Source organism: Nannospalax galili, unplaced genomic scaffold (assembly GCF_000622305.1).
Source record: "Nannospalax galili isolate Female #2095 unplaced genomic scaffold, S.galili_v1.0 scaffold144, whole genome shotgun sequence".
In the NCBI taxonomy this organism is placed as follows: domain Eukaryota; kingdom Metazoa; phylum Chordata; class Mammalia; order Rodentia; family Spalacidae; genus Nannospalax; species Nannospalax galili.
In genome coordinates, this window is record NW_008353267.1 from 1565330 (window position 1) to 1590350 (window position 25021).

Here is a 25021-nt window from a genome sequence, read left to right on the forward strand (position 1 = left end):
TTCTTCCCTCCTATCCATGAATATTTGCTTTATATATGTATGTGTGCCACTATTGAGTGCATATATTTTCAATTGTTATATATTCTTGATGGAGTGGGTCTTTTAAGTGATGGCCTTCTTTATCCCTTGTGATAGTTTGTTCCTTGAAGTCTGTCTTTTCTTACATAACTGCCTCTGTTCTCTTTTCATCACTGTTTCATGGAATTCTTACAACTATTAAGCTTCAGCCTGTAAGTATCCAATAAAATGGGTCAACCATAGGCAGCATACAGTTTTTTTACAAATCCACTCAAGCACTCTGTGCCTTTAATTGGATTGTTGAATCCGTTTCCATTCAAGGTTCTTGTTGATGGGTGGACGATAGCTTCCTGGTTATTTGTCTTCTAGCTCTTTGTATCTCCTTTGTTCCTTCCTTCTATTGTTTTTCTACTTTTATGACTTGGTGATTTTCTGTGCTGCCAAGTTTTGGTTCCATTTGCTTCCTCTTGAGTATATGCTGTAGGTTTTAGAGATTGTGGTTAAATGGGTAGATTTTAGCTGCTCTTGGCCAACACACAGGCATACATAGTCACTCTGTGAAATGATAGATATGCTTCACTACGGTAACCATTTAATTATATGTATGGACCCCAAGGCATTATGTTGTAAATCTCAAGTATATAAAAGAAAATTTATTTCAAGAAGAATGAGTATTACGAATGGGTTAAGTCCGCTGTACAAAAGAATCATTAAATATAACCATTATCATACTTCCAAATACACCCTCAGGAAACCACCCAAATGATATTTTAAGGATCTGTTGGATTAAGTAGTTATTTTTGCTGATAATTGTTATGTATTTTTTCCCCACATCATTAATCACTACATAATGTGTCTCAAGAAAATAAACAAATCTGGCTGCTAATCCAGCCCCACAGAGGACCACAATCACCTAGCAGGTGATGGTTTGTATTACTTCTTTAATTGTGCTGTAACTAGATCTCTGTTTGGTCTTTAAATATTATATCTTCCTACTATAAGAATGCTTAATATTAACTTCTATTTTCCAGTCCTGTTTCCTGTGATTTAGCAGTGAAATACTTCATAATTCTTGATGTAAAGAACTGAGAAAAATATAAATAGACCAAATAACAACTTTCCTGTTGAGTGTGAGCTTTTCTACTATTTTAGGGCTTTGAGGGAGGATAGTTCGCCTAAGTTGTAAAATGTTCATGGCTGAGACTACTTGTACTCAGCAGGAACTGACCTAAAAACTAGCATCAAATATTCTATAGTCATGAAAATGAATAGATCTTTTATCCTTGAAAGAGTATAAAATTTTTGCAATGTCAAATGATATATTATTATTGGATATTCCATGCATACTCTCACTTGTCCACAATATATGATTTTTTTTCAGATTGTATAAATGTGCATAGTATGCCTTGAAGAAAAACATTAATGGGCTTTGTTGCACCTGGTAAATAATTAATTGGCTTGCAAGATTACTGTCTTCCCAGAAATGCCATAAAAGATTGCTGTGAATTGAATTATATATTAGGTGACATACCTGATAAAGTAAATACATTTTATTTATTGTATTAATGATTAGGCCAATTATTGCATTGTGATTGATTAGGCCAATATACAGTTTATCTATCACATATTCTCCTGGAAATTCTGTTCCATGAAGCAGTAAGGATTGGGTTATGTATTAACAATTCTGATAATAGGAGTAGAATTATCCACGTTTGTTAATTCTGATATATTTCTCTAATATTTTTGGAGAAGTAAGGGGTAAAGTTTGTTATGAATTAGTGTTCTGGCTCCATATTATTCATACTGCATCATAGATTGATCTCTCCATGATTATAAAATGGTAGATGATTTTGGGGTACCTTTGTTTTTCTTTACATACTTAATTATAGCTGTGCCATTAGTCACATAATTTTTATGCCAATTTTTAATTTAATATTATAAGGTAAACATTTTTGTATGTTATCTCAAAAATGATTTTTAAGCCTTTGTTAATGATATTTTAAAATATCTTTATAATTTCTATTGCTTTGGAATATATGATTCTTTTTGCTCTAGAGCCATGATTAATAGCACCACCCTGAGTGTCACTTGTAATAGTTCTTATCTTTTCACTAATCCTTACAAATGAAGCTACTGAGTCAGATGTATAGTTATTACTGCAGTGTACCAGGCCTGAAAGTCAGATGTATAGTTATTATTGCAGTGTACCAGGCCTGAAAGTCAGATGTATAGTTATTATTGCAGTGTACCAGGCCTGAAAGTCAGATGCCTGAGCACTTACAAGTGGGTCAGAGATGATAACATGTAATTTGAGAAAGGGTCATAGATATCAATCAGAAAGAAATATAATCCATATTTTTATCTAAAAGAAATGAGTAACAAGAAAGTACAGAAGCTGTCATAATATTAGTGGTAAAGGAACGGGGGTGGATCAAAACAGCCTTGTTTAAAACATTTTTGTAGCACCAGGGACTATTTTAATTTTGAAATTATTAAACCCTTCCATTTACAAAAGAATACATATAAAATTTAATACAAAATCTATCCATTGGAAGTAGTATTGAGGGAAATTACCATATTGATGTGTTTACTTTTAAGCTTGATGTATATGTATGACTGATGTGTAGTACATAAAATGTAATTGTACTGTATGGTTTGATATTATGATTTTGTTATTTCATGTAATGTAAACACATCTGCATATTATTTTTTAAAATCTATGCTATTTAGAGGATGTCTAATGTTTCATAATTTATTTTTTATTGACCTTTAATCTTATTCCACTTCACTGGACATTATAAATATTACTTCTGTAACATTTTCATAGGTAAATTTAGACCTTCTGATAATGCAAGCAGAGTAAATGCTTATAATTAGAATTGCTAACTTAAAGAGATTGCCACATACAGGTCTCTTAAATTCATCTCTATAATAGGACATGGAGTTACTCTTTCAGAATTCTTTCCCTGGTCTCCCTGGGGTTATCATGAAGCTGTGTCCCTGGAGACTCTATTTAGCTACTTGGTGTCTCATGTTCTTTACTTGGACAAATGTGTAGCTATCAGACACCTGAGTCTGTCATCAGTGTCACCAACTACAAGAGTTTTTGGAGAGTCCAGAAACAAGTGAATAGCTGAAAATTAATTAAGTGCCTATTGTGGTTGGTTTGTGCTGATCGTGTGATGACAGGTGCCCTAAGCACTGTCTTCAGTAATGTACATGTTGCCAGCTTCTGTCCTAGAGTGACTCTTAAGGTTGAGGCTCCAGCTCTGTGGTTTAAGTTTCTCAGCTGCCTGTTTGGGCAAAGAATCTGTTAAATACTCACGCAACCTCTCCATTTCTATGTCTGTTCCTCTTACTTCTCTGGTTACATGCTCCTCTCCCTGATGATGTAACTGTCCTGAGGGGTTGTATAGGATATTTCTTTTCCCCTGTTCTGATTTTTATCTGCACTATGTGAATAGGTATTTGTTCATCTCTGTAGTTAGGATGCAGAAAGAATAAATCATCCGTGGAATGCCTCTAGGAAATCTTTTCCCACTTGAGTATATTCCTCTTATCTTCTCCATTTTAACATTTTATAGAAGAAATAGAACAAAGAAAGCAGATGACTGTACTCTAGAAGCTAGGGGCCCTCAAGGAACTGCCTCAGCAGAAAGGCCTTTAGGGACTGCTGACAGTTGGCATTTCCTTATGTTGTGGAAATAAGCACTTCTTATTGGAATGGAGAATGCTCTTGGGCTATCAGAGTTTGGTGAATAGGTAATTTGTGCAACTCTAAAATTTTAAAAAGTCATCCACATTTGACTGTAGCCTAGTGTTTAGCAAATTTTGTGGATAACAAATGGGTAGTCCTTTCTACTTCACTCAACTCAGTTTCTAGAACTTAGGGATCATGGTTTAGGAACTCTGGGGTTGGACCCTGAGACCCTATCGGGTTTGCCTGCAGGAGAGGGAAAGGCGTATTCGGGGACTAAGACATGACAAATTTTAGTCTGTTTGGAGCACAGTACTCAGTACTCAATATTGAATATTTTCTCCCCAGAAAGAGCAAGAGAAAGAAAAAAAATCTAGGAAGTCATTTTTGCTCTTTCTACTCAGAATGGAAAAAGTTAAGGTTGCAAAAGATAATGAAATTATTTGTTGAAATCAGGTATTTAGTTTCTCTGATGCATTGCATGTTTTAAATCTACTCGAAGTTTCCATCAGGAACTGAAATCAAGGTGATGTTACTCACAACGTGAACGTGTGTGTGCTGTAATGCATACAGAGGGGGTTATGTCCTAATTTATGGAGGGTGTTACCATCTATTAATCCATGTAACAGTAGTGAATATGGTAGAAACTATTGTCTTATCCTGCTTTCTAGGGAAAGGTGATGTTTTTGGGGACATCTTCTGGAAGGAAACTACTCTAGCTCATGCGTGTGCCAATGTCCGGGCCTTGACATACTGTGACCTGCACATCATTAAGCGAGAAGCCTTGCTCAAAGTCCTTGACTTTTATACGGCTTTTGCAAACTCATTCTCAAGGAACCTCACTCTCACTTGCAATCTAAGGAAGCGGGTATGTTGCATCTACTTTCTCTTACTGGTATTTAAAGGGTTAACAGGCTATGCCCTATGGACCTAAGAACAGAGAAGCTTTGATTTTGAAGCCGTATATTCCCATCAGCATAGAGTGATGTAATTTTCTTTCCCTTCATTTATATTTTCTTTATTTTTAAGGTAGAAGACACTCTGATTATATTAATAAATATTTGAACTTCGTCATTTAAGATGCAAAGTGGAAAACAGTCTTGGAGAGAAACAAATGAACTAGAAACTGTACAATAGCATAGTTGGTTCCCAGAGTTTATAACCCTGTTGTAAAAGGAACAACAGTGTCTTCCTCATTATATGGAATTCTTTAATGGTAGTTACGGTTGACTAAACTGGTTACCTATTTTATATTCCCAATGCTCTTCAAACCTTTTTTCTCATTTAATAATCAACTCACTCAGCTTACTCTTCATCGGTTATTTCAAAAAACACTATCTCAAAAATTAATTAGCTACACTGCATACCCTGCAAATAGGTATAGGATTCCTTTACGTTGTAGTGCTGCTGAAAATTTAATCTTCGTTACCATTTTCTTTTTTATTATGAGAGTGACCACAAATTTAATTTGCATAAAGAAATCTCTTCACTCTGATTTATAGGCCATTGGGCATCAGCTAGGACTTTTCTATTCCCAAGAATGAAATACACATTTAGATAACTGCACCTGAGGAATTTCATATTAAATGATTGCCTGTCTATAGTGAAAAATTTTGGAATAATGACCCTTCCTTTCCAAAACCTTTTAAATAAAACTGTTCCTGTAGTTAACTTGAAGGAAAACAAGCCCAATCAAGAGAAAAATTAAGGTCTATATTGTAGCAATGTAGAAATGACACAATTAAATCAATCTAATTCTTACTCAGAATTTTAAGCTAACGGGAGATCAGCAGGAATGAAAATTCTACCAGCTGTATTAAAACATTTGATATGTATTTGAACAATGGTTTTGGGTTATACTTTGTTAACAAACTGTCATTGAACATCTAGAAACTTCAGGACAAGTAAATAGCTATAGAGAACAGAGATGAAACACTAACTCCCTCTGCTCACAAAGCTTTAGGTGTGCATAATGTATGAAACACAAGCAATTAAACCTTAACTCAGTAATGCATGTGGGAGGGGCCCAAACATGAAACGAATAGGAACCACTGTTCCTGCCTTCTCTTAGGGACTCCACAGCACTTTGGCCATGCTCTCCTTTCTGGAGTGACTTCATCCACAGGCAGCTTTTTTTTTTTTTTTTTTTTTTTTTTTTTAAATCAGTTCCTACCTTTAATTGCTCTCTTTGAAACTCCTGTGTTCATACTAAATGTTCGCCATGTGAAAATTGATCCTATTTGGAATTTTGCTAATCTAAAATGCTTATCCATCATCATTACATTTTACAGGACGTATATTTTCACTGTACTTTTCAAAACAGTTTTTACACAAGATCTCATTTTGTATTATCATATTCCCATGAAATAAGATAGGGAATTATTTCTTCCTCTAAACATATGAAGAAACTCAGGACAAGAGGGATTAATATTAAGTAACAAACTGATATATTCACAATATATCAGAAGATCTCAAGGATGGATAGTTCAAATAAACCATGATTAAAAATTACCTTTCTTCAAAATCAGTTCATCACCAGGCTGTTTCCTTTCTGTCTTACATACCGGTAAATGCATGCACACACCTGTGTACACCACACACACATAGGGACATGGATCCCCCAATAGACAAACTAGACAGACATCTGCTTGTTTAATTTTCCTTTTTAATTAAGATCTGTGGACCACATGCCTGCCTGTGCAGGTACTAGTATGCTGGGTTATATCCAGTGGCTTCTTCTAGTATATATTGTATAATTTTTAATTTTTTTTATAATTCCAGCCCTCTGATCTTCATGGATTATTTAATACTTAGAAAATTGTGAGAACAGGATGTATCGTCAGTCTATGTCCCATTATTCTTGTCAAAAATTAAATGTGAAAGAGGACTTTAAGAAATTATCTTCTAGTGATTAGTGATACTGCTATTTTGACAGCCTATTTTATATGCTTAGGCTCAACATATTTCTATGTACTAATCTTATTAAATATCCATTTCCCACAATCAAGGCAAAATAATCTCCATTTCACGTACAAGAAGGTTAAGGTTCTGAGACTGGGACTCAGAGCTGCCAAGTAATTTATGGGCCAAGGACTGGATTCTAATCTCTGATTCTACAAAATATATTTTTAGACCATTTCGTGTTGCTTTAGCCTTTGTGCCAGCAGCCAGGCTTTCCCACAGTCATTCTTCACAGGTACCTACAACTTTTAGCGCCTCATTTGCTCGTTCGCCTCACTTCCCATGGATCTACTAATAAAAGTTGTTCTTATCGATGCTGTTGTAAGCATTATTGCATTGAACAATTATTAATTGTATCACCAAGACTATGTTCTTAATGCGCTGTGGATCCCATAGTGATCATGGTCATTGATTGAGAATAGGCTTCAGGTAAGTGTGGGAGTAGATTTTGAACCCAAGTTCTCAGCCATAGTAGATTGCAGCTCTGGTCACTTGAGTATGTACATGACTCAAAGGAAATGTTTTTGAGTGTATCGGTTTTAGTGGGTGTACTAGAGAAGAACTGGATAATCCTTTGGCTGCCTGCCCTCATCTCCACTAAAGAAAAATAGGATGCCTGCTTTGCAAATGTGGCTCCCTTAACAGAACTTTAATTCTTAAACTTTAATTCTTTTGTTTGTTTAATTCTTAAACAAACAAAAGTTTTCAAGAATTTTATTAACAGAACAGGAATTAGCAAACTTTTTCTATCAAGGACAAAATAATGGAAGTTTTAGGATCAGTTTCCCAACTTCAACTATTCGGCTTTGCCATTGTAATGTAAAAGCACCCATGCCTTCATCAGTCATAATAAAATAGCCAAGAACTTCAGCATATTTTGTACAGTAATCTTATTAAATGCCAACAACACACAAACAAGGAAAAATCATTTCCATTTCACCCATGAGAAGACTGAGGTTCTGAGACTGGGATTCACTGATGTAGACACTTGTTAGATTAAATAACAAGAATTGATTGCTTATAGTTCTGGAGACTTGGAAGCCAGAATAGAGAATTTGGACAGTTGGTTCCCCAGTGAGAGCTCTCTTCAAGGTTAGTATCTTGTCAATGTGTCCTCATGGTACTGCTGGAGCCAGCAAGTCTGTCATTCCCCCTTATAAGGGCACTAATCCCATCATGAGGCTACCACACTGATAACCTCCTCTAAGTTAGTTACCTTCTAATGCTCTCACGTTATGAGTTAAGGATATTAACTTGGGATAGAGGACGAAAACTCAGCCTATAGTAAAAGTCATAGACACTATGCTAGTAAACAAATACTGCGGTATTACCAGACAGGTGACTGCCTATTGGCCTTACCTGTATCAGTTGCTAAAAGCAAAGGACTGCAAGTTAGAAAAGAACAATGGGTATTCAGACAGAAATCCTTCTCTTCCTTTTAATGGAAAGCAAATCTCTTTCACTTGCCACCCAGGGAGCTACTATGAAACAGAAAGCATCATATAAATAAGAGGTGACTATAGAGCCAGGCAAAGAGCATTCAGGAGCAGGCTAGGCTATCCATTATTGTGAAGACTGGTGAGTTCACACCAAAGGTCAAAGGCACCTGCCTCTTACTCAAACTATAGACTGCTGTGTTGAAATCTGGATTCCTTGGTCTTCCTTTCTTTTTGCCCCTAGAGAATCTACAATATAAACTTTTATATGAAATAAAATTAGTTTGGTAATTTATTTGATTGACTTACTAAATTCTGTACTCAAAAAAAAAAAAAACAAAAACAAAAAAACGAAAAAAAAACAAAACAAAAAACAAAAAACAAAAACCCAAACAAAAGGCTAAGTCTGCTTAGTTTAGGCTGAACAGCTGTGACCTAATGGGATAAATTGATGAGCCCATGATTTCATGGTATTGGAAGCCTGAGACTTTTGCTTGCACCCTTTGACGATGAAACTTTGATGATGAAAAGTTTATTGTTATTTTATCTATTACTGAAACTTAGCTTTATCTTCGGTTGTGAGGGTTGGTAATTAAATATAGTGTTATTAGAAATATCAAAATACTCAGAATAAACAATGTAGAAAAAAATGACCATTTCAATAAAAACTAAGAGTTTAGGAGAGCAGTAGAAAAGACTTTAATTGCTGAAACTAAGATTAGTGTCAAAATGCCATTTATAAAACCATGCCTATATTTTCCTGTTAGGATCATTGACAGATATGCTTTTAAAGAATCTGGTAACAAGATAATAGAACACAACATCTTGTGTACCAAAACAGAAGATAAACACTGGGCCAGGCCTGACTAAGCACGAGACCAACCAGAACAGCTAAAATGTAAATACACTTGTGGCCTGCTCTCTCTATTCTAGCTCAACTCTGCCCTATGGAAATAAAAGTGGGGTGCCCCTCAGCTAAGGAAGCATCATCTGAGAGCAAGGGACAGGCTAGAGGCTAGCCTGGCTGCAGCTCCACACCAGTCCTCTTCCCATTATATGGAATTTAAAGTTGTTTTGAACTGGATCCAGAAAACTATTTTAGACATTTAGTCTTTGATATATGAAGGTAGTACACAGTATTAAATCCATGTTTTTCTCCAAGACTGGCATGTTACTGGTTTTGAATCCATGACTGTAAGAACTACAAGTCTTTTTTAGTATGCTTTAATCACAGTACATTCATTGACCACAGAATGCACTGTGTGCTGGGGAGGTGTTTGTGTGTTTGTGGTAGGCAGTGGTGGCCCTGGTATTTCCAATAAAAAGTAGGGTCACATAGGCTAGTTTCATTCAGACCAGCCAAGCAAATACAGTTAAACTCTCCTACTTAAGTTCTGTAATAATCGCAGGAATTGGGTTATGATGGGTGGGCTGATTTAGTCTTTAAGCAGTGACAGACAGCACTTGTTTGCTATAAAGCCAGTGTTTAAATGCCCTTTTTAGAAACATCAACATTCAGCTTTAATTTACCTAGATTTGTTTTAATTTTTAATAAATGTTTTAAAAATATAAAAAAGAAATAAAATAAATCATACATCATAACATATGTTTTGAAAATATTCTGAAATGCTGTTTTGCTTACCACTATTTGAATTAACATCATTATTAGAGATGCTGATATCCATTATGTGTATGTATGTATATATTAAGGTAGTTATGGTGGTTATCAAATCACTGGATCTAATACCTATATATGACAGTGCTAATAAAGAGCATAGATTCCTGTTGCCACTTAGTTTAAATTATTTTGATAACTGGATTTCAGCAAAATGTCTTTCTTTGTAAATTTGTGCATTTTGTTTTATGCATTTGAAGTAACTGTTGTGAGAGGAGGCCGGCAGGCTTCATGAGACAGCAGGAAATAAAGTCCTAGGTGTGAGTCAGACAGAGTCTAAGTTACACAAAAGGACTTGGTTTCTCTAGTGTTTTCAAAGACAAAACCCACAATTTTATAATTCACTGTAGTTTTAAACATGGTCAGAAAAGGCATCAAAGAGCAGTAGAATCAAAATATTTGCTGACTTTATGTATTTATCTCTTAAGCCAATTTAGGATGCAGTTTGGGAGGATGAAAAAAGAGTAAATGTGTACTGACTGAGAACAAGTCAGCTGGTATGGATCAAAGAATATGTTCAGCAAATCCAGAACAAGTGATGAATTTCAAAAGATTCTCACTGGACTCTTAAAGAAATTGCATTTCTGATCATTTTGTCTATTGGTTATTCAGGAAAGTTTATCATTTATATGTAAAGAGTGAATCCAGTTGAAATTACTGTTGTCCTTTGAATGATTTACTTATATAGTTGACTTTGGGCCTTGGATTTTAGAAGGCTTCTACCACTCTAGCTAATGAGTTCTTCTCTATGCTTAACATATTTATTCAAACAGTGTGGTTTTAGTAAACAGTGTAATTTATCTACTTTTTAGATAGAAGCATAGAATTTTGGAATAGGCCAGGCAGAATACCTATGTGAGCCATCCCAGTAAAATACCCTGGATACTGCATCCTGGTGAATTCCATGGTAGACAACATTTCACATGCATTGCTTCCACTCTTGCTGGAGGAGCTAGGGAGAGGGTCCCAGGAGGCTCTTGCCTAGCTTCCCCAGCCTCTCCAATACACCCCTCACTTTGCTGAATTTGCTTTCTGTTCTTCCCATGCAGGAGGTCATGGCCCTGAATCTGGTCCTGTGAATCCTCCTAGTGAATCATTCAAGATGGTAGTTTTGAAGACCAACTATGTACATTTTATAAAGAATAAAACCAAATCTGTATTCTCAGAGTTCCTCAGATCTGCAGATATATTGGTAATTATACTGGAACCTTTTTTTTTCCGTAAAAAATGCTGAAACCTGGAGACACTACATTTTATGAGCCTAAAAAAAGAACCATTTTAAAATTGGTAGGCGTATTTGTCTACAAAGCTGTCAAGAGAATTCCATTTCCTTACAGCTTAAAATAAATGTTACATTAGCACTTATGACTACATTAAGCATTAAGGCTGAGATTTTGAATTATTTCTGAATATTTTCTTCACTTTCAAGATAGCAGGAACATATTTCCCTCCAGACTGACTACTTAAATAGGATGCGTGAAGGATTTTTTTTTTTGCTATTTTCTGTACATATTCAGATGAGACATTCTGTTGAAATTTGGGACAGACTATATTAGTTGGCTCACTGGATATTCAATATACGTTCATCAGTCTTTTACTGAAAAATAAGGGGTCACTGAGGGAGAATTCCCAGTATCTCATCTCCTGGAGGCTACAGAATAGAGATCATAACAGATTTGGATTAGTGCTATGAAAAGTTATACTCAAGTTTAAAGAACCCGAAGTAGATGAATCCTCAGGAAAGGAGACGGGGAGAGTCGAGAAAGGTGATGACAACATGAGGGTTAGTGTTTCATTTCGAAGAGAAGAATAATCTAGAATAAGCAAAGATTTTTCTAAATTACCTATTCTACTTTATTTCATGAGAGATGAAAAAAAAAACTGAGACTAAGAAAATCAAGTGATCCACTCAGGTTTACTTAGTTATTATCAAAGCTTAAACTAGAATCTATGCTCTTTGACTCCTACATTGATGAAATTTCTAGTATCAAAGTTATATTTAAAGCCTTTTGTGGAAGACCATAAAATTTGATTCTTGAGTGTGTTCAGTTTTAGTAGGAAAGAAAATCATATATTATATAGCATGTATTTACATGTGATTCATAGACTGGCTTTAATATGTTTCACAAAGAAAGCTATAAGTAGTATTTAGCATCTTTGATAGCACTCTCAACCTGAGCATGATCCAGTGTCTATGGTGGACGTTGTCATGCCCTATACCTGCATTACAAATGGCCTCAAGTTAGGGAAAGCACTGTGCCTTTCACATCAGCATCATTTAGGAAGAGATACTGCTTATGGCAAAATATTACCTGGCTGATAATGTTGCATCACACCATCCTCTTGGCTATTAGACACTACCTTTAGGAACAGTGCTAGCTAATGCATCATTTACTATAAATACACAGAATGAGAAATTCTCACATTGAATACAAAACATTATATTTTAACATTCACATTCATTATGAAAAATATAGACAAATTTATCACCAAAGGTGACCATTATGAGCAATAAACATATTAGTTCATGAGAGAAAGAGAGAGAGGGTGGGGGAGAAAACCAGGTTTCTACAGAATTGAAAATATCTGAGGCTTGTTCGGATGGTGGCAGTAAAGAATATGAGTAGAGAATGGCTTTTTGTTAAGGATGATAATTAACATTACTGTGCAGCCAATTCCAAAATCTTGTTAACTAAAGTATGACAAAAAAGAACATAACTAAAATAAAATCAGTGCAGGCTGAAATGGTATACTAAAGGGGACTTTCCGTTTAACTGCCTCCTGCGTATTATAGTTGTAGGTATAAACTCCTTTGTGATTCCAGAGTAACAGTGATGTTTGTTCAAGAATTACCACACCTTTCACTCCATGGATTTGCTGAATTTGTCACAGATGCAGACAAAATTCTAAACCAAGTATCTCTAGAGAAAATAGGTCTAATACTTTTACAGTTGTGGAGTCCACTAGACATTAATCAAAAATAGTGTCAAACTGACAGTTGCCTTTTAGCTGTGGTCTCAAGAAATGCCTTCATTGCTTCAGAGACCCATCTCCTTGAGGGTCTGTGATGACACATTGTGCCTTGCATTGCTATCACATACAGTTCATGGCTAATTTTGGATCTGGTACAAATATTCATTTAACTCCCATATTCACACAAGTCACATATCTGGCTGCTACAGCAACATAAAACAAACCAGGTGGCTTAAAGCATAGAAATTTATTTTTTTACACTTATGGAGGGTAGGATTTCAAAACTAAGTTGTCAGTGGCATTACTACCTGGTGAAGGCCTTCCCACTAGGTAAAGGCCACTGTCACACTAGGAGCTCACATGGCCTTTCTGCTAGTGCTGTGCATTGGGGGAGCAATCAGGGGAACTTTCTGGTGTCCCTTTTTTATAGAACGGTTAATCACATTGAACCAGGGACCCAGCATCATGGCTCATGTAACTTTACTTCAAGGAAGTTCTATCTGGAGCTTAAGCCATATTGGAAGTTACGGTTTCAGTGTATGGATTTTAGGGGGACACAGTGATTGTTCTATACTAACTAACTATGTTAAGTTAAATGTGAAGAAATAATTGAAATTAAACCTTAAAATTGAGTGGGACTGCATCACCCCAGATACACAGTAGCAACAGCATTCTCTCTTGAATTTAATAACTTCTGAGCAGCACATGATTGTCGATAGGAGCGAAGCATACTTAGACTCATGGAGTGATTTGTGAAATCCCATTAATCAAGGTTCTTCATGGGAAGATAACCAACAGAAGAGATGTATAACTTTAAAGAGGGATAAGCACAAGTAGAGACTGGGTGGTTCAAAGCCCATCTGCTTCCTGGAGAGAGACTGAACTTGGTAGCTGCTCAGCCCAAGAAATTGGAAGCCACACAAGGGAGACCAGTCTGAGGATGAAGGCCTAAAAGCAATCTATAAATTGATGGTGTGTTGATGTGTTGAAAGGCTGAAGAACTGACGTCCGATAACCCAGGCAATGGCAGCAGAAATAGATGAACTTGCTCAGGGAGAATCAAGCTTGCATAGAATAGATGGCATCTTTCTTTTCTACTTTATCCCATCCAGGGGCCAGCATATCTGACAGTGCTGCCCACATTCAGGGGAGGCCCTTCCCACTTCAGACATGTCAGTCTTCTTTGAAAATGTCCTAACAGACATACCCGGAATGGTACTCTACTAATCTCCTAGGGATCTCTCAATCCAGCCAAATTGACAATTACGATTAATCATCACAGAAGTGTATATAGGAAACCCCAACCTTAGCTGATGAACTATTGGCAACTGATATCTACTGGGAGGGGAAGAGTTAGTTTTCTTTAAGAATGTGACTCTGGGTAGGTTACTGAGGCTTCAGTGGAGTGTGTGTGTGTGTGTGTCTGTGTGTGTGTGTGTGTGTGTGTGTGTGTGTGATGGAGCACGTAAAATCAGGTGGGAGTGGTAAGGGGGTATAGGTTAGGGAGGGGTTCTATATATGCTGAACATATGTTGTATGAACTTCACAAACATTTGATAAAAAAGATTAACCAACACAAGCTGGACCCGGGGTGATGCATACTTATAATTCTAGCACTTGAGAGCTGAGGCAGGATGACTGTGAATTCAAGCCTAGCCTTGGCTAGACCACAAGACTCTATTTCCACAAGAAGAAGGAGAATGAAGAGGAGGAGGAGGAGGAGGAGGAGGAGGGATCTAAGCAGAGTGGCTAGAAAGAGATGATAAATGAAAAGATTAAGCTCAACAGAAGCATTGCCATTAAAACATACAAAAATGTCCCTAAAGAATTAACCAACACAACACCGGTCGTGGTGGCGCACACCTTTAATCCCTGCACTGAGAGACACAGGCAGGTGGATCTCTGTGAGATGGAGGCCAGCCTGGTCTACATAGTGAGTTCCAGGCCAGTTGGGGCTACAGGAGACCCGGTCTCAAAAGTAAATTAGAAAAGAATTATCTAATACAAATTGTAATATGGGAAGACTGATGTAGTGGTTCTTTTGGAATCCCTTTCGCCTATAAAGCTGAGTCCTTTTCTGTTGGTGGTGCTGTTCTGGAATCACCTCAACCTGATGTTATCTGTCTATTCTGTGGGGAAGCAATCATTAATCCTGCGTTGTGTTTTGCCACAGTAAGAAAACTGGCTTACTCCTGCTCTAACACAAGCTCACAAATCAATGACTGCTTTCCTTTCCAGAAAGCATGCTAACCCCACTGATTCCAGCACCCTAGAATATCTTTTTCCTTCTGTGAACAATGTAGTATTTTAGCAGTTTTGTGAATGAAAACATAATGGAATTGAATATCAAACCTGCCTAACGTGCTTTCTTGGTACACATGGGTTGTGTATAGTGTAGATTTCAGTAGTACATGCCAGCATCTTTGAGAAATTTTCTGGGATGTGACAATGGGAGTTTTAGCTGCAGTACTCTCTAGTCCTCTCTCTTCAGTATGGTATGTATAGCAGGTATTACAGTTCTGGAAATCCATAAATTTTATCTGATGGATAAGATATCAGTGAAACATTGTCCATACTTGGAACAAAATATTATGGTGGTTCCATAAAAATCTGGAATATAGTGTGACTCCTGCATCTACTTCTCTCATGGCACTGATTGGGGTAATTTGTTTTCTTATTTATATTTTTTTCCTTCAGCCAAATGATGAACTCCTTAAAGTAGGTATTTTCTATTGCCAAAGACCAGAATAGCATCTTCTGTATAACTGAATACATTAGTGAATGAATGAAATATGAGTCTGTCATCCTGCTGAGCATAGCCTTTAATATTAGGAACTAGAATAGTCACTGTCATCTGAAAATATACACACAAAAGCCTTGGCAGCTTTGGCACCAAGTGGCATGAAATAGGATTATGAGAATGACCATTGCTAATTGGCGTTAAATCATGGTTAGAGTCAATTTCCAGATGCTCCTTCTCATCAATTCTGCTGCAGATTCTGCACAATCCTGCTTGTTTTGTGCTTTCACGAGACAATAGCAGCTCTGACATCACTGTGGAGTGAATTAGGATCACCCAGTGTCAGGGGCTGTGATTGGCAGAATATTGCCTTCTTCCAGTGCTTTGACATGGAAGGCATTTGGTAGAGAGGGTGTTTTCCCCCACTTGCCTCTCAAGAAACTTCATAGCATATTGAATCTGAGCAGAGTGTACTTATAACTTTTGTCACCTCAGTTGGTCATCAGGATTGCAGATTCACTCAGAAGTTCTGGCCCTACTGAAGTAGCTCTGCTTCAGGTTATAGTGTATAGAATGTTCACTCTAAGGATGAGAAGCTTGAGTTCTGCAGTTTACACACCCAGGCATTATTAGCTCATTGATTCTTGAAATCGGTATTGCCCAGAGAAGGGGTAAGGTACCCTGCGCATGTCCACATAGCTGCTCATCGTTGCAAGATCCTAGTTCTGTGTGGACTGGCACTCATTCTACCAATGGGTGTTAGAGAGAGGCAACCTCAGCAATTCTAGAAGTTTGTCATGTGAATTTAGATGAAGCAGAGACCTAATTATGGAGTCTTTTGAGTCTTTAAGCAGCTTCTATTTAGGGCTGTCTGTTGGTCTGCTTCCAGACAGAATGAAAACTTTTCTGCATTAGTTGCCAGGACAAAGGTTCACAGATCTTTCATTTTTCAATATGCCTCTAGAGAAGCTATTTAAGGACCTAGTTCTCAAGTTCCAGAGAGAGGGTTGGACTCAATAATATACCAGACTGTTCATTTCTAAATTGTCTACCACTTTGTAATTCTCAACCATTAACATTGATGAGAGGCCACAGGAAGCCTCATGGCCTATCAGACTGTCTTCATTTAAAGGAAAATTCTCCTATTTAATTAAAAAGAAAGGATTTGTATAATGTTAAGACTGAAATATGCATAATGTTTTTCTTCTAGTGCTTATGGTATTTATTTGAATTTGGAATGCATACAAATTTTCCTGTACTAACATCTTGTGTTTTTTTTCTTAATGTTTCACAGAAAAAAGTCAATGAACATTCTCTGTATTGAATATATAATATAAGCAAATACACAATATTAAGTTTGACTCTTTAGGGACTCACACTCAATGTATTTTTGGGTATAGTTCATTTGTGAGTTCCATGCTCCTCACCCCAAGGCAGTATCTACATTTGATCATTTGGTTTGTTATTCTAGGGGAGTTCTTCCCTTCACTTTATGAACTGATTCAACTGATTCTGATCTTTCTCTGTCCTCAGGGATATCTGAGAAAAGTTAGAGCTCAGCTTGAAAGGCTTCTATGCTGATTCTGAAAATGGCCATAAAGGTTTACAAAGCCTCCTATTTTCAGAAGCATTTGTTTATTTAAAGGAGGGATTTCCAGATGTTGACAGTGAATTCAGTCAGACTGTCACCCCCCAAAAAGTAAAATAAATAATACAATGCATGCGAAGGTTTATAGACTAGCAAGGAGTTTAAAGCACATACATTTTGCAAATGGGAAAACAGAGAACTGTTCTATAATTTGGCTGAATTTCTAATAGTTGACTGTTTTGACCAAAAATAGCATCTAGGTTCATAGCATTTCTGTTTCTCTCCACTTGGGAGGGACATTTCATAGATTTTAGTACTCTAGTGCAGCAATCTTTTTCCAAAGGTATCAAATCAAGCAGTTCTACTAAATAGCTGGAGACACTCAGATTACCTAAGAAAACCACAGTAATTTCTCCTGGAGAAAGTCATTTGTTTTCTGTGTCTTCCTTCTGCATCCTGTTATGCTTGATTGACATGACCCCTTTTGAAACTGATACTTGCTTTCATTTGGGTTTCATCTGTGTCCACAGTTTCATCTCCCAGAGTGATATTTTCTGCAGAATTTCAGCTGAGGTATGGTCCCTTAGTAAATATTCAATCTGGAATGGGAACTTCATAGTAAAAACTGCAACTGCTAACTCTGTGCATAGGAACCTATTTCCCCTAAGTGCAGGGAAATGTGAGGCATTGGGCCCTGACCAGAACTTGTGCCCTTTAACTAGTATCTTTGTAGTTACTATAGGAATGGTTGTGGACTACATCTTCATTCGGGCATATTAAATGGTCAATATATAGTTTGGATCCTTTGAAAGTTAGTTTCTTGTGGTGGCAGGAAGTTATATGCTTCATCTTGAGCAAAAAAAAATAGCATTGTAATGCTTGGGGTCAGAAACCAGGCTGTTGAGTGACCTACTTAGTCATTGTGGAGTGTTCTGTTACACAGCAAAAGCTCTTTTTGCCAGTAAAAGTGAGATGGGAGCCAGCCTGGTGGATTTACGACTCCATCAAACGAGACTGATTGCCAGCTTATTCATTCCAACATCTCCACACCCAAGAGTCACCAAGTGGCTTGTCACTGTAATCACACAGACGTCAATTTCTCTGTAGGCTGTTGGGAGTGGGAATGGGACAAAACCATGTGCCTTAAAGGGGTTTATCACTCTGATTCTAATGTAGCTATCTTTTCCAAAGTGTTCACAGAGAACCTCTGAATATGGATGTTTTCTCTGGGACCAAAACTTGAAAGTGAATTTGGTAGTCTTTAAAATGTTTCCAAGCCATTCTGCCTGGTGTATTTCTTTCTTTACTAAATTTTTACAATTTTCTTACAATATAATTTGATGGTATTTAGATCTTCTCCCTTCTCTCCACCTCTTCCCACTGCTCCCAGTGTGTGTATGAGAGGGCCTATATAGTATGATTCATGTCCCCCAATGTCCTTCAGTGTGGATCATACACTGGGCCTAACAAGAGTCCCATCCCTGTAAGACACTCTCTTTCCCCCTCCCAGTGGCCATCAATTGCCAAAAGTTCCTTAGATTGGATTAAGATTTTTTTACCCACTTCCCCATGTCTATGCTGGAATTTTGTCTGGTTTGAGCTTATGTAGAACTTGTGCACACTGTCACCATTGTTGTAAATTCATATGAGTAATTGACCAGTTGTCTGGAAAACTCTATTTCCTTGTGGTCATCCACCCACTCTGGCTCTTACAATCTTTCTACCTCCTCTTCCATAATGATCTCTGAGCCTTGGGAAGCAGAAGTTTGAAATAGCTATCCTATTCAGGATAAACATCTGTGGTTGCTTGTTCTCTGTACATTGGCTAATTGCACATTTCTTTAGAGGGGTGTTTTATAGTTTGTTTGGTTTTTGTTTTATTTTTAAATTTTGAATCAACAATTCTATGGAAGTTAATGGCAGTAATGAAGCTCAGGAAAAAAAGATATATTTGTAGGGAAAGCAAGAAAGTATGCATATATCCTTTACATTGATATCCTACATGAAACTAGTTACATTGTCCTGTGACTCCAGTTCCCTCCTCAGGGGGCAGCTGTGACCTCACTCCCATTCTTCTATCATAAGATTCCTTTGTACATGGCCTATCCTCTCTCCAAGCTCTTGTGCAACCAGCCACTACCTGTGCTCAGTATCTACTGCCTGTTGTTTTGGTGGGGCCAGTGTGTACTGAACACATACAGTGTCTCCACAGACTCACTTTTAAGCTCTTAAATGGGCATGACTCTTCTTGTCTCACTGCTCTCTGCACCCCAGCATTTTAGTGATACTGTTGATTGAGTAATAATACTATAGCATCCATTATTTAATGCAATGTGTGTTACTTCACTTTCTATTGGCTGAATAGGACAGTAAGTACTGAAGAGGAAAGTAGCAGGAAAAGAGGAAAAAGAGGCTTCAGATTTCTGCTCTCTGCTCCTCCTCCTCTTCCCTCCCCTTCTCTTCCTCCCCTGATCTTCCTCTCCCCTGATCCTCCTCCTCTCCCTCCTCTTCCTTCCCTGCTCCTCCTCTCCCCTGATCCTCCTCCTCTCCCTCCTCTTCCTTCCCTGCTCCTCCTCTCCCCTGATCCTCCTCCTCTCCCTCCTCTTCCTTCCCTGCTCCTCCTCTCCCCTGATCCTCCCCCTCCCCCTCCTCTTCTTCCTTCCCCGCTCCTTCTTCCCCTTCTCCCTGCCCTGTTCCTGTTCTGTTTTCTTCTTCCTTGTGGTGGTACTGAAGATTGACACATAAGGCTGTTTTTGTTAATCCTGAAAAATACTATGATGACTTTGAGTGGATCTTTGATAAAAATCTGCAGATAATGCATTTTGAGAACTTAGAAAAATTTGGGAATCATAAATAAAAATTCATACTTGTCAAGAAAATACTAAACACAAACACAATTTACTTGGCTAAGGCTAGTCTGCAATAGTAAGGGAGCCTGGTGGTGTGGGACTATCTAGGAAGCACTGGAATACTTTCCCTCGTGTTGGACTTTCAATTTGGAATGAGTCTTTGATTGTTTTGGTGCAAGGGAAAAATGTAAGAGTCCTAAAGGATGATGACCCCCCTCATATAAATTTCTGTAAACTATGGCTTGCTTTTAGAAATAAAACTCTCCTGAATACACTCATAGTCAAAGAATAAAAGGAATGACTTTTCTTGTAGGAAATTTAAATTTTTGTTTATTATGTTTACTTTATGTGTATGAGTGTAGTGCCTGCATGTAGGTGGGTGCACCCTTGTCCTGCAGTGCCCAAGGAGTTCAGAAGAGGGCATTGGATCCCCTGGAACTGGAGTTACAGACAGCTGTTAGCTGCCATGTAGGTGCTGGGAATCGAACGTGGGTCTTCTGCAAAAACAGCCAGTGCTCTTAATTGCTGAGCCATCTCTCCAGCTCCTTCTTGCAAGAATTTTATGTGCAGCGGTGGGATGTACTGAGAATTGCAGTGCTTGTCAGACTAAGTCGAGTTACAGGAAATGCTCACTTTCTTCTGTTAACACAGAACATCTACCTCTACCTCTTTCAAAACTCCACACATATAGCATAGCGTCTGTCTATAGTAAATTTTCAACTGGCATTAATAACGTTTGATGAAATAAAGAGAGCAAGTAGGGGGTTGTCACATAAGGTCAACCTTTTAGCTCGTGGATTACATTCTCCCATTTGGGTTAGCGAACAAGCTTCCTTTCTCCGGTTTGCTACCTGTACTGGTTTTAACTCTATCTGCAGCTTTAACTTTAGGTTCTACGTTCACTCTGAATTTTCTCTATCAAGTTTAGTTATTTGAACATGCTGCTATTTGACGAAGTACTATTGAAATGTGATTGTGTGAATGCGTTTTAATTAATCGGAGATACTATGGAAAACATGGGGAAGTGGGAAAATGCTTTGCTTAGTGTTCCTGGTATAATTTTATAAACCGAAAGCTAAATTCACCTTTTAATTTCCAGCCGCAAATGAAATTTGGTTTGCATTATTGTTTTATTTTAATTTTTGTCGTTCTGGGTTTGGACCTAAGATCATGCATATTTTGTGCAAGTTTAAGCTACATATAACTAACCCCTGAGTTGCCGTTTTAGAAGTAAAACACAGCCACTTTTTGCTTTCATAAAATTATAAACGTCACTCCCCCTGACTAATATAGCCTATTTGAAAGTGTCACCTTTTAAAAATATCATTTTCCCCATTTCTCTGCTTGTAAAAGAACACAATAAAGAGGGCATTGGTGTGAGAAGAAAGAGAAATATTGCTTCAACAAGCTCATTCCACTACTCAAATTTGTCAAAGAAAAGGTGAGCTAACATCTTAAAAAAACATTCCCTGCAAGAAAAAGTTACTCCTTTTATTCATGTTTGACATTTCATAGTAAAGGTAAAATTCATTTTTAATGAAAAAGATTCCATTGAGTTATTAATTAAAAGAAATAAAGGAAGAGAGAACTGTCATTTTAAAAGAGCAACTCATGAATTAGAGAATATAACCAGCAAGAGATTCAGTCCCATGAAGTCCTCCCTGAGGTCAGCGGCTGGCTGCTCAATGGGAAGGACACTGGCCTTGCCCTGGCCTGCCACCTTTGTCATCTGGTCAGGAGATGCTTTTGCTCCAAAGCCTTTGTTACATAGAGAGCTCCCCAAGCTTGGTGCTGAAGTCTTCTACTATACTTCTTATTTGGGGTTAAATGTTCCCACCAAAGTATGAACTACTTGAAGGCAAAGATTGTGAACATTATAACCGTAGAGGCTTGGGTAGTAATTTTTATATTGTAATGTTAAAAATCAGTGTTGGCAAGAGAGTGACTGAACATGTGACTGTCATCTGTTTCCAAGAGGCCTGAATTAGTTATTACATGGGGTTCATATTCCTGTAGGATAAATGATATCTGTAAGAAAAGGTTAGAGGAGCTGTGATTATTTAATTTGTTGAAGGAGAAGCTAATGCTACACAAAATGCAGAAGTGCCAAGTAGTGAGAAAATTGTGTCAAAATTCTCTTTGATAAGTTTACACTTTCCTCCTCCCACCTCATAAGATTTCTCATCCAACCTCTATTCCAACCCATTATGGTTTGGGGGAGCTTAAATAAACTCTTTTGGTGCTGGTAAGGTAGCTCATTGGATAAAGACCTTTGCTCTACAAGTCTGGAGACCTGAGTTCACTCTCTAGATCCCATAAAGGTGGAAGGACAGAATCAACTCACAAAGTTGCCCTCCGAATTCCACACAGGTACCACATGGTATGCTCACCACCCCCACATCATGCACTCATACACAATAAAAATAAAAATATTATAGGTGCCCCCTCTTCTGCTGTCTGACATTTATTTAGGGAGCTGTAGGGTTTGAGTTATCCAAGACACAGAAACTTCATGTCTATTCTTTATTTGGAATCACTTGAAATGTAAAAGTCTGATAAAGCTGATTCGAAGATATGACTTTTGAGCTGTATTAGTGATCTTTCTAGTATTTTAGCTGTGAACTAGCAGCTTACCCTGGAGGTACTCTGCCTGGGGAACCTCTCAGTGGGCAGCTACAAAGGAATACAGAATCTCGCAGGTTGCTCTGCTTCAGTAGGGGAGAGGGGGGACCAGGCTGTTTCTTCTTCCAGCCTCCCCATACAGAAAGGTTACCACTATCCTGGGGAGAAAAAAGTTAAAAACATAAGAAAATGTTAGGAGTATCATCCTTGTATGAGTCCCTCTTATATATGAATAAGTAAGGAGTGAGGACTGAGTATTTCCTTCTAATGAGTACAAATGGAATTACAGCACTTGAAAAATTTACCATATAGGCATAGTATAAATGCACATAAAATACAAACATAACATGGGCAACATATATATATATATATACTTTTATAGCATTAAGCATAAGCATGTAAATGTAAATCATACATATATATAAAACATATCTTTAACAGCATGAATAAATATATGTGATATACACATGTGATACCTCTCTCTCTCTCTCTCTCTCTCTCTCTCACACACACACACACACACACACACACACTTATTTACTCAATTTTTACTTTTAGAAATTACTCAAGCCCTAGTGGAAGAACTCCCAGCTAAGTGGGAGTTACGACCTGAATGAGTCTGTGCAACCTGGAAGAAACCATAGAGCATGAACATTGTGGGGGGAGGGCTTAGGTGAAACCGTAGAGGAAAATGAGCATCTCGCATGACTCATCACTTTAGATGGTGTTCAAGTCACAGACTCTAGAAGCCACTTCAGAGATTCTACACTGTAACTAACCAATTTGTGATATAAGTATTCACACCAGTTTTTGCCCAAGAGGCAACCATCTTCCCTTTTGCAGTACAGAGGATTGTGACCAACTTTTTGTCATGCCCTGCCTCCCACAGTGAGGAGACAGAGAAAGCGCTTCATCTATAAGATGAGTTATTTAGATTTTGAATAAGCACTTTCCTGGTGAACAGGGAGATGAGAATGGATGTTCTGTGCAGGCACAGTGAGTAGTCCCATGGTGTGGAGTTGCCCATCCAGGGATTCGTAGGTCCTCACCCTCACGCTAGGACATGCGGCCTGCTGTGGTTTTGATATGCTTTGAGAACATCTCTCAAAGTTCTTGTGCTGGGACTTTAGCCCTCAGTGTGAAGATGTTAAGATATGGCGGGACCTGTGTGAAGTGGGGTGTGGGAGGTTGTTAGGCTCTTGTAGCCATGCCTTCTAAAGGGATAACAAACAGGGCTTCTTGTCAGAGCTCAGACTTTCCCTAGCTATTTTCTCATTCTCACTTATGCTTACACCCTTGTGTTTCTGTTTGCTATGAGGTGTTCACCAGGGCCCAGAAAATTCTAGTTCCATGTTCTTGAACCTCCAAAGTGTGAAATACCTAAACCTTTTTCTTTGAAAAGTTTGCCTGCCTCAAATATTTTCTTATAGCAATAGAAAATGGGCAAATAGATGATCCACATGGAAGGCAGTCAGTCTGTCTTCTTATTGACCTCTGTAATAAATATCCTAACTCCTCAAGTCCTGTCCTATTCTCCCTACTAAACTTTAATTCTGGAGTTGCTCTGACCCCTTGCTTCTGGTCCAAGTCTTTCTTCCAGAGAGTATTTAAAAAGTGGGAAAAATTGTATAGTTGATATAAAGTTTTGAAATATTTTTATTTTATGTGTATGAGTATATTGCCTGCATGTATGTAAGTGCACCCATATTATAAAATGCCTACAGAGGTCAAAAGAGGGCGTCAGATCCCCTGGAACCAGAGTTACAGAAGGTTGTTAGCTGTCATGTGGATTTTGGGAACTGAACCTGGGTTCTCTGCTCTTAACTGTTGAGCCATCCCTTTAGCCCCTGCTGATATAACTTTTAAACTGTTATCACAGAGACCTTATACTTATGCATGTTGGTGAACTGTTTTGGGAACTGAACCTGGGTTCTCTGCTCTTAACTGTTGAGCTATCCCTTTAGCCCCAGCTGATACAACTTTTAAACTGTTATCACAGAGACCTTATACTTATGCATGTTGGTGAACTCAGTGCTTTTGAACAGTCCATACCATGTTAAGTAGTCTGAGGACATGTTGCCTGTGTTGGGAAGGAAGACTCCACTGATATAACTTATGGTTGACAGACTGCTGTTGTGAGAGGATAGTGTGTTATTCTACAAAATTGACTTGCTGCTGCTCTATCTAGGATAATATAGTCAGACCCCTCTCTGATGACTTCTCAAGACTTGCTGCCCCATGAGCTTGTGAGCCACACAGACCTAGTACCAGCCACTGAATTTGTTTGTTCCGCAAGATAACTTTTGTGTATTAAAAGCCTAGAGTTGTGACCTTCACTTCTGCTGGCAGTCTGTGCAATGTGAGTGTCCTACAGGGAAGGAGGTGGTAAAGACTCTTCTCTGCTGGACTCCCTATCAGAACAAAATGACAAAATGCAGAGGCAACATCTGAATTGAAGAAGT

The 25021-nt window shown here is 37.8% G+C and overlaps 1 protein-coding gene across 1 annotated transcript in view; it reads left to right on the top strand.

The window, feature by feature from the left end:
• Kcnh5 (potassium voltage-gated channel subfamily H member 5) overlaps positions 1 to 25021 on the top strand; it is a 371827-nt gene that overhangs the window by 304974 nt on the left and 41832 nt on the right. The window contains exon 10 of the mRNA XM_008850496.2: positions 4387 to 4583. Coding sequence (XP_008848718.1) covers positions 4387 to 4583 — 197 coding nt within the window. The remainder of the gene's footprint in view (positions 1 to 4386; positions 4584 to 25021) is intronic.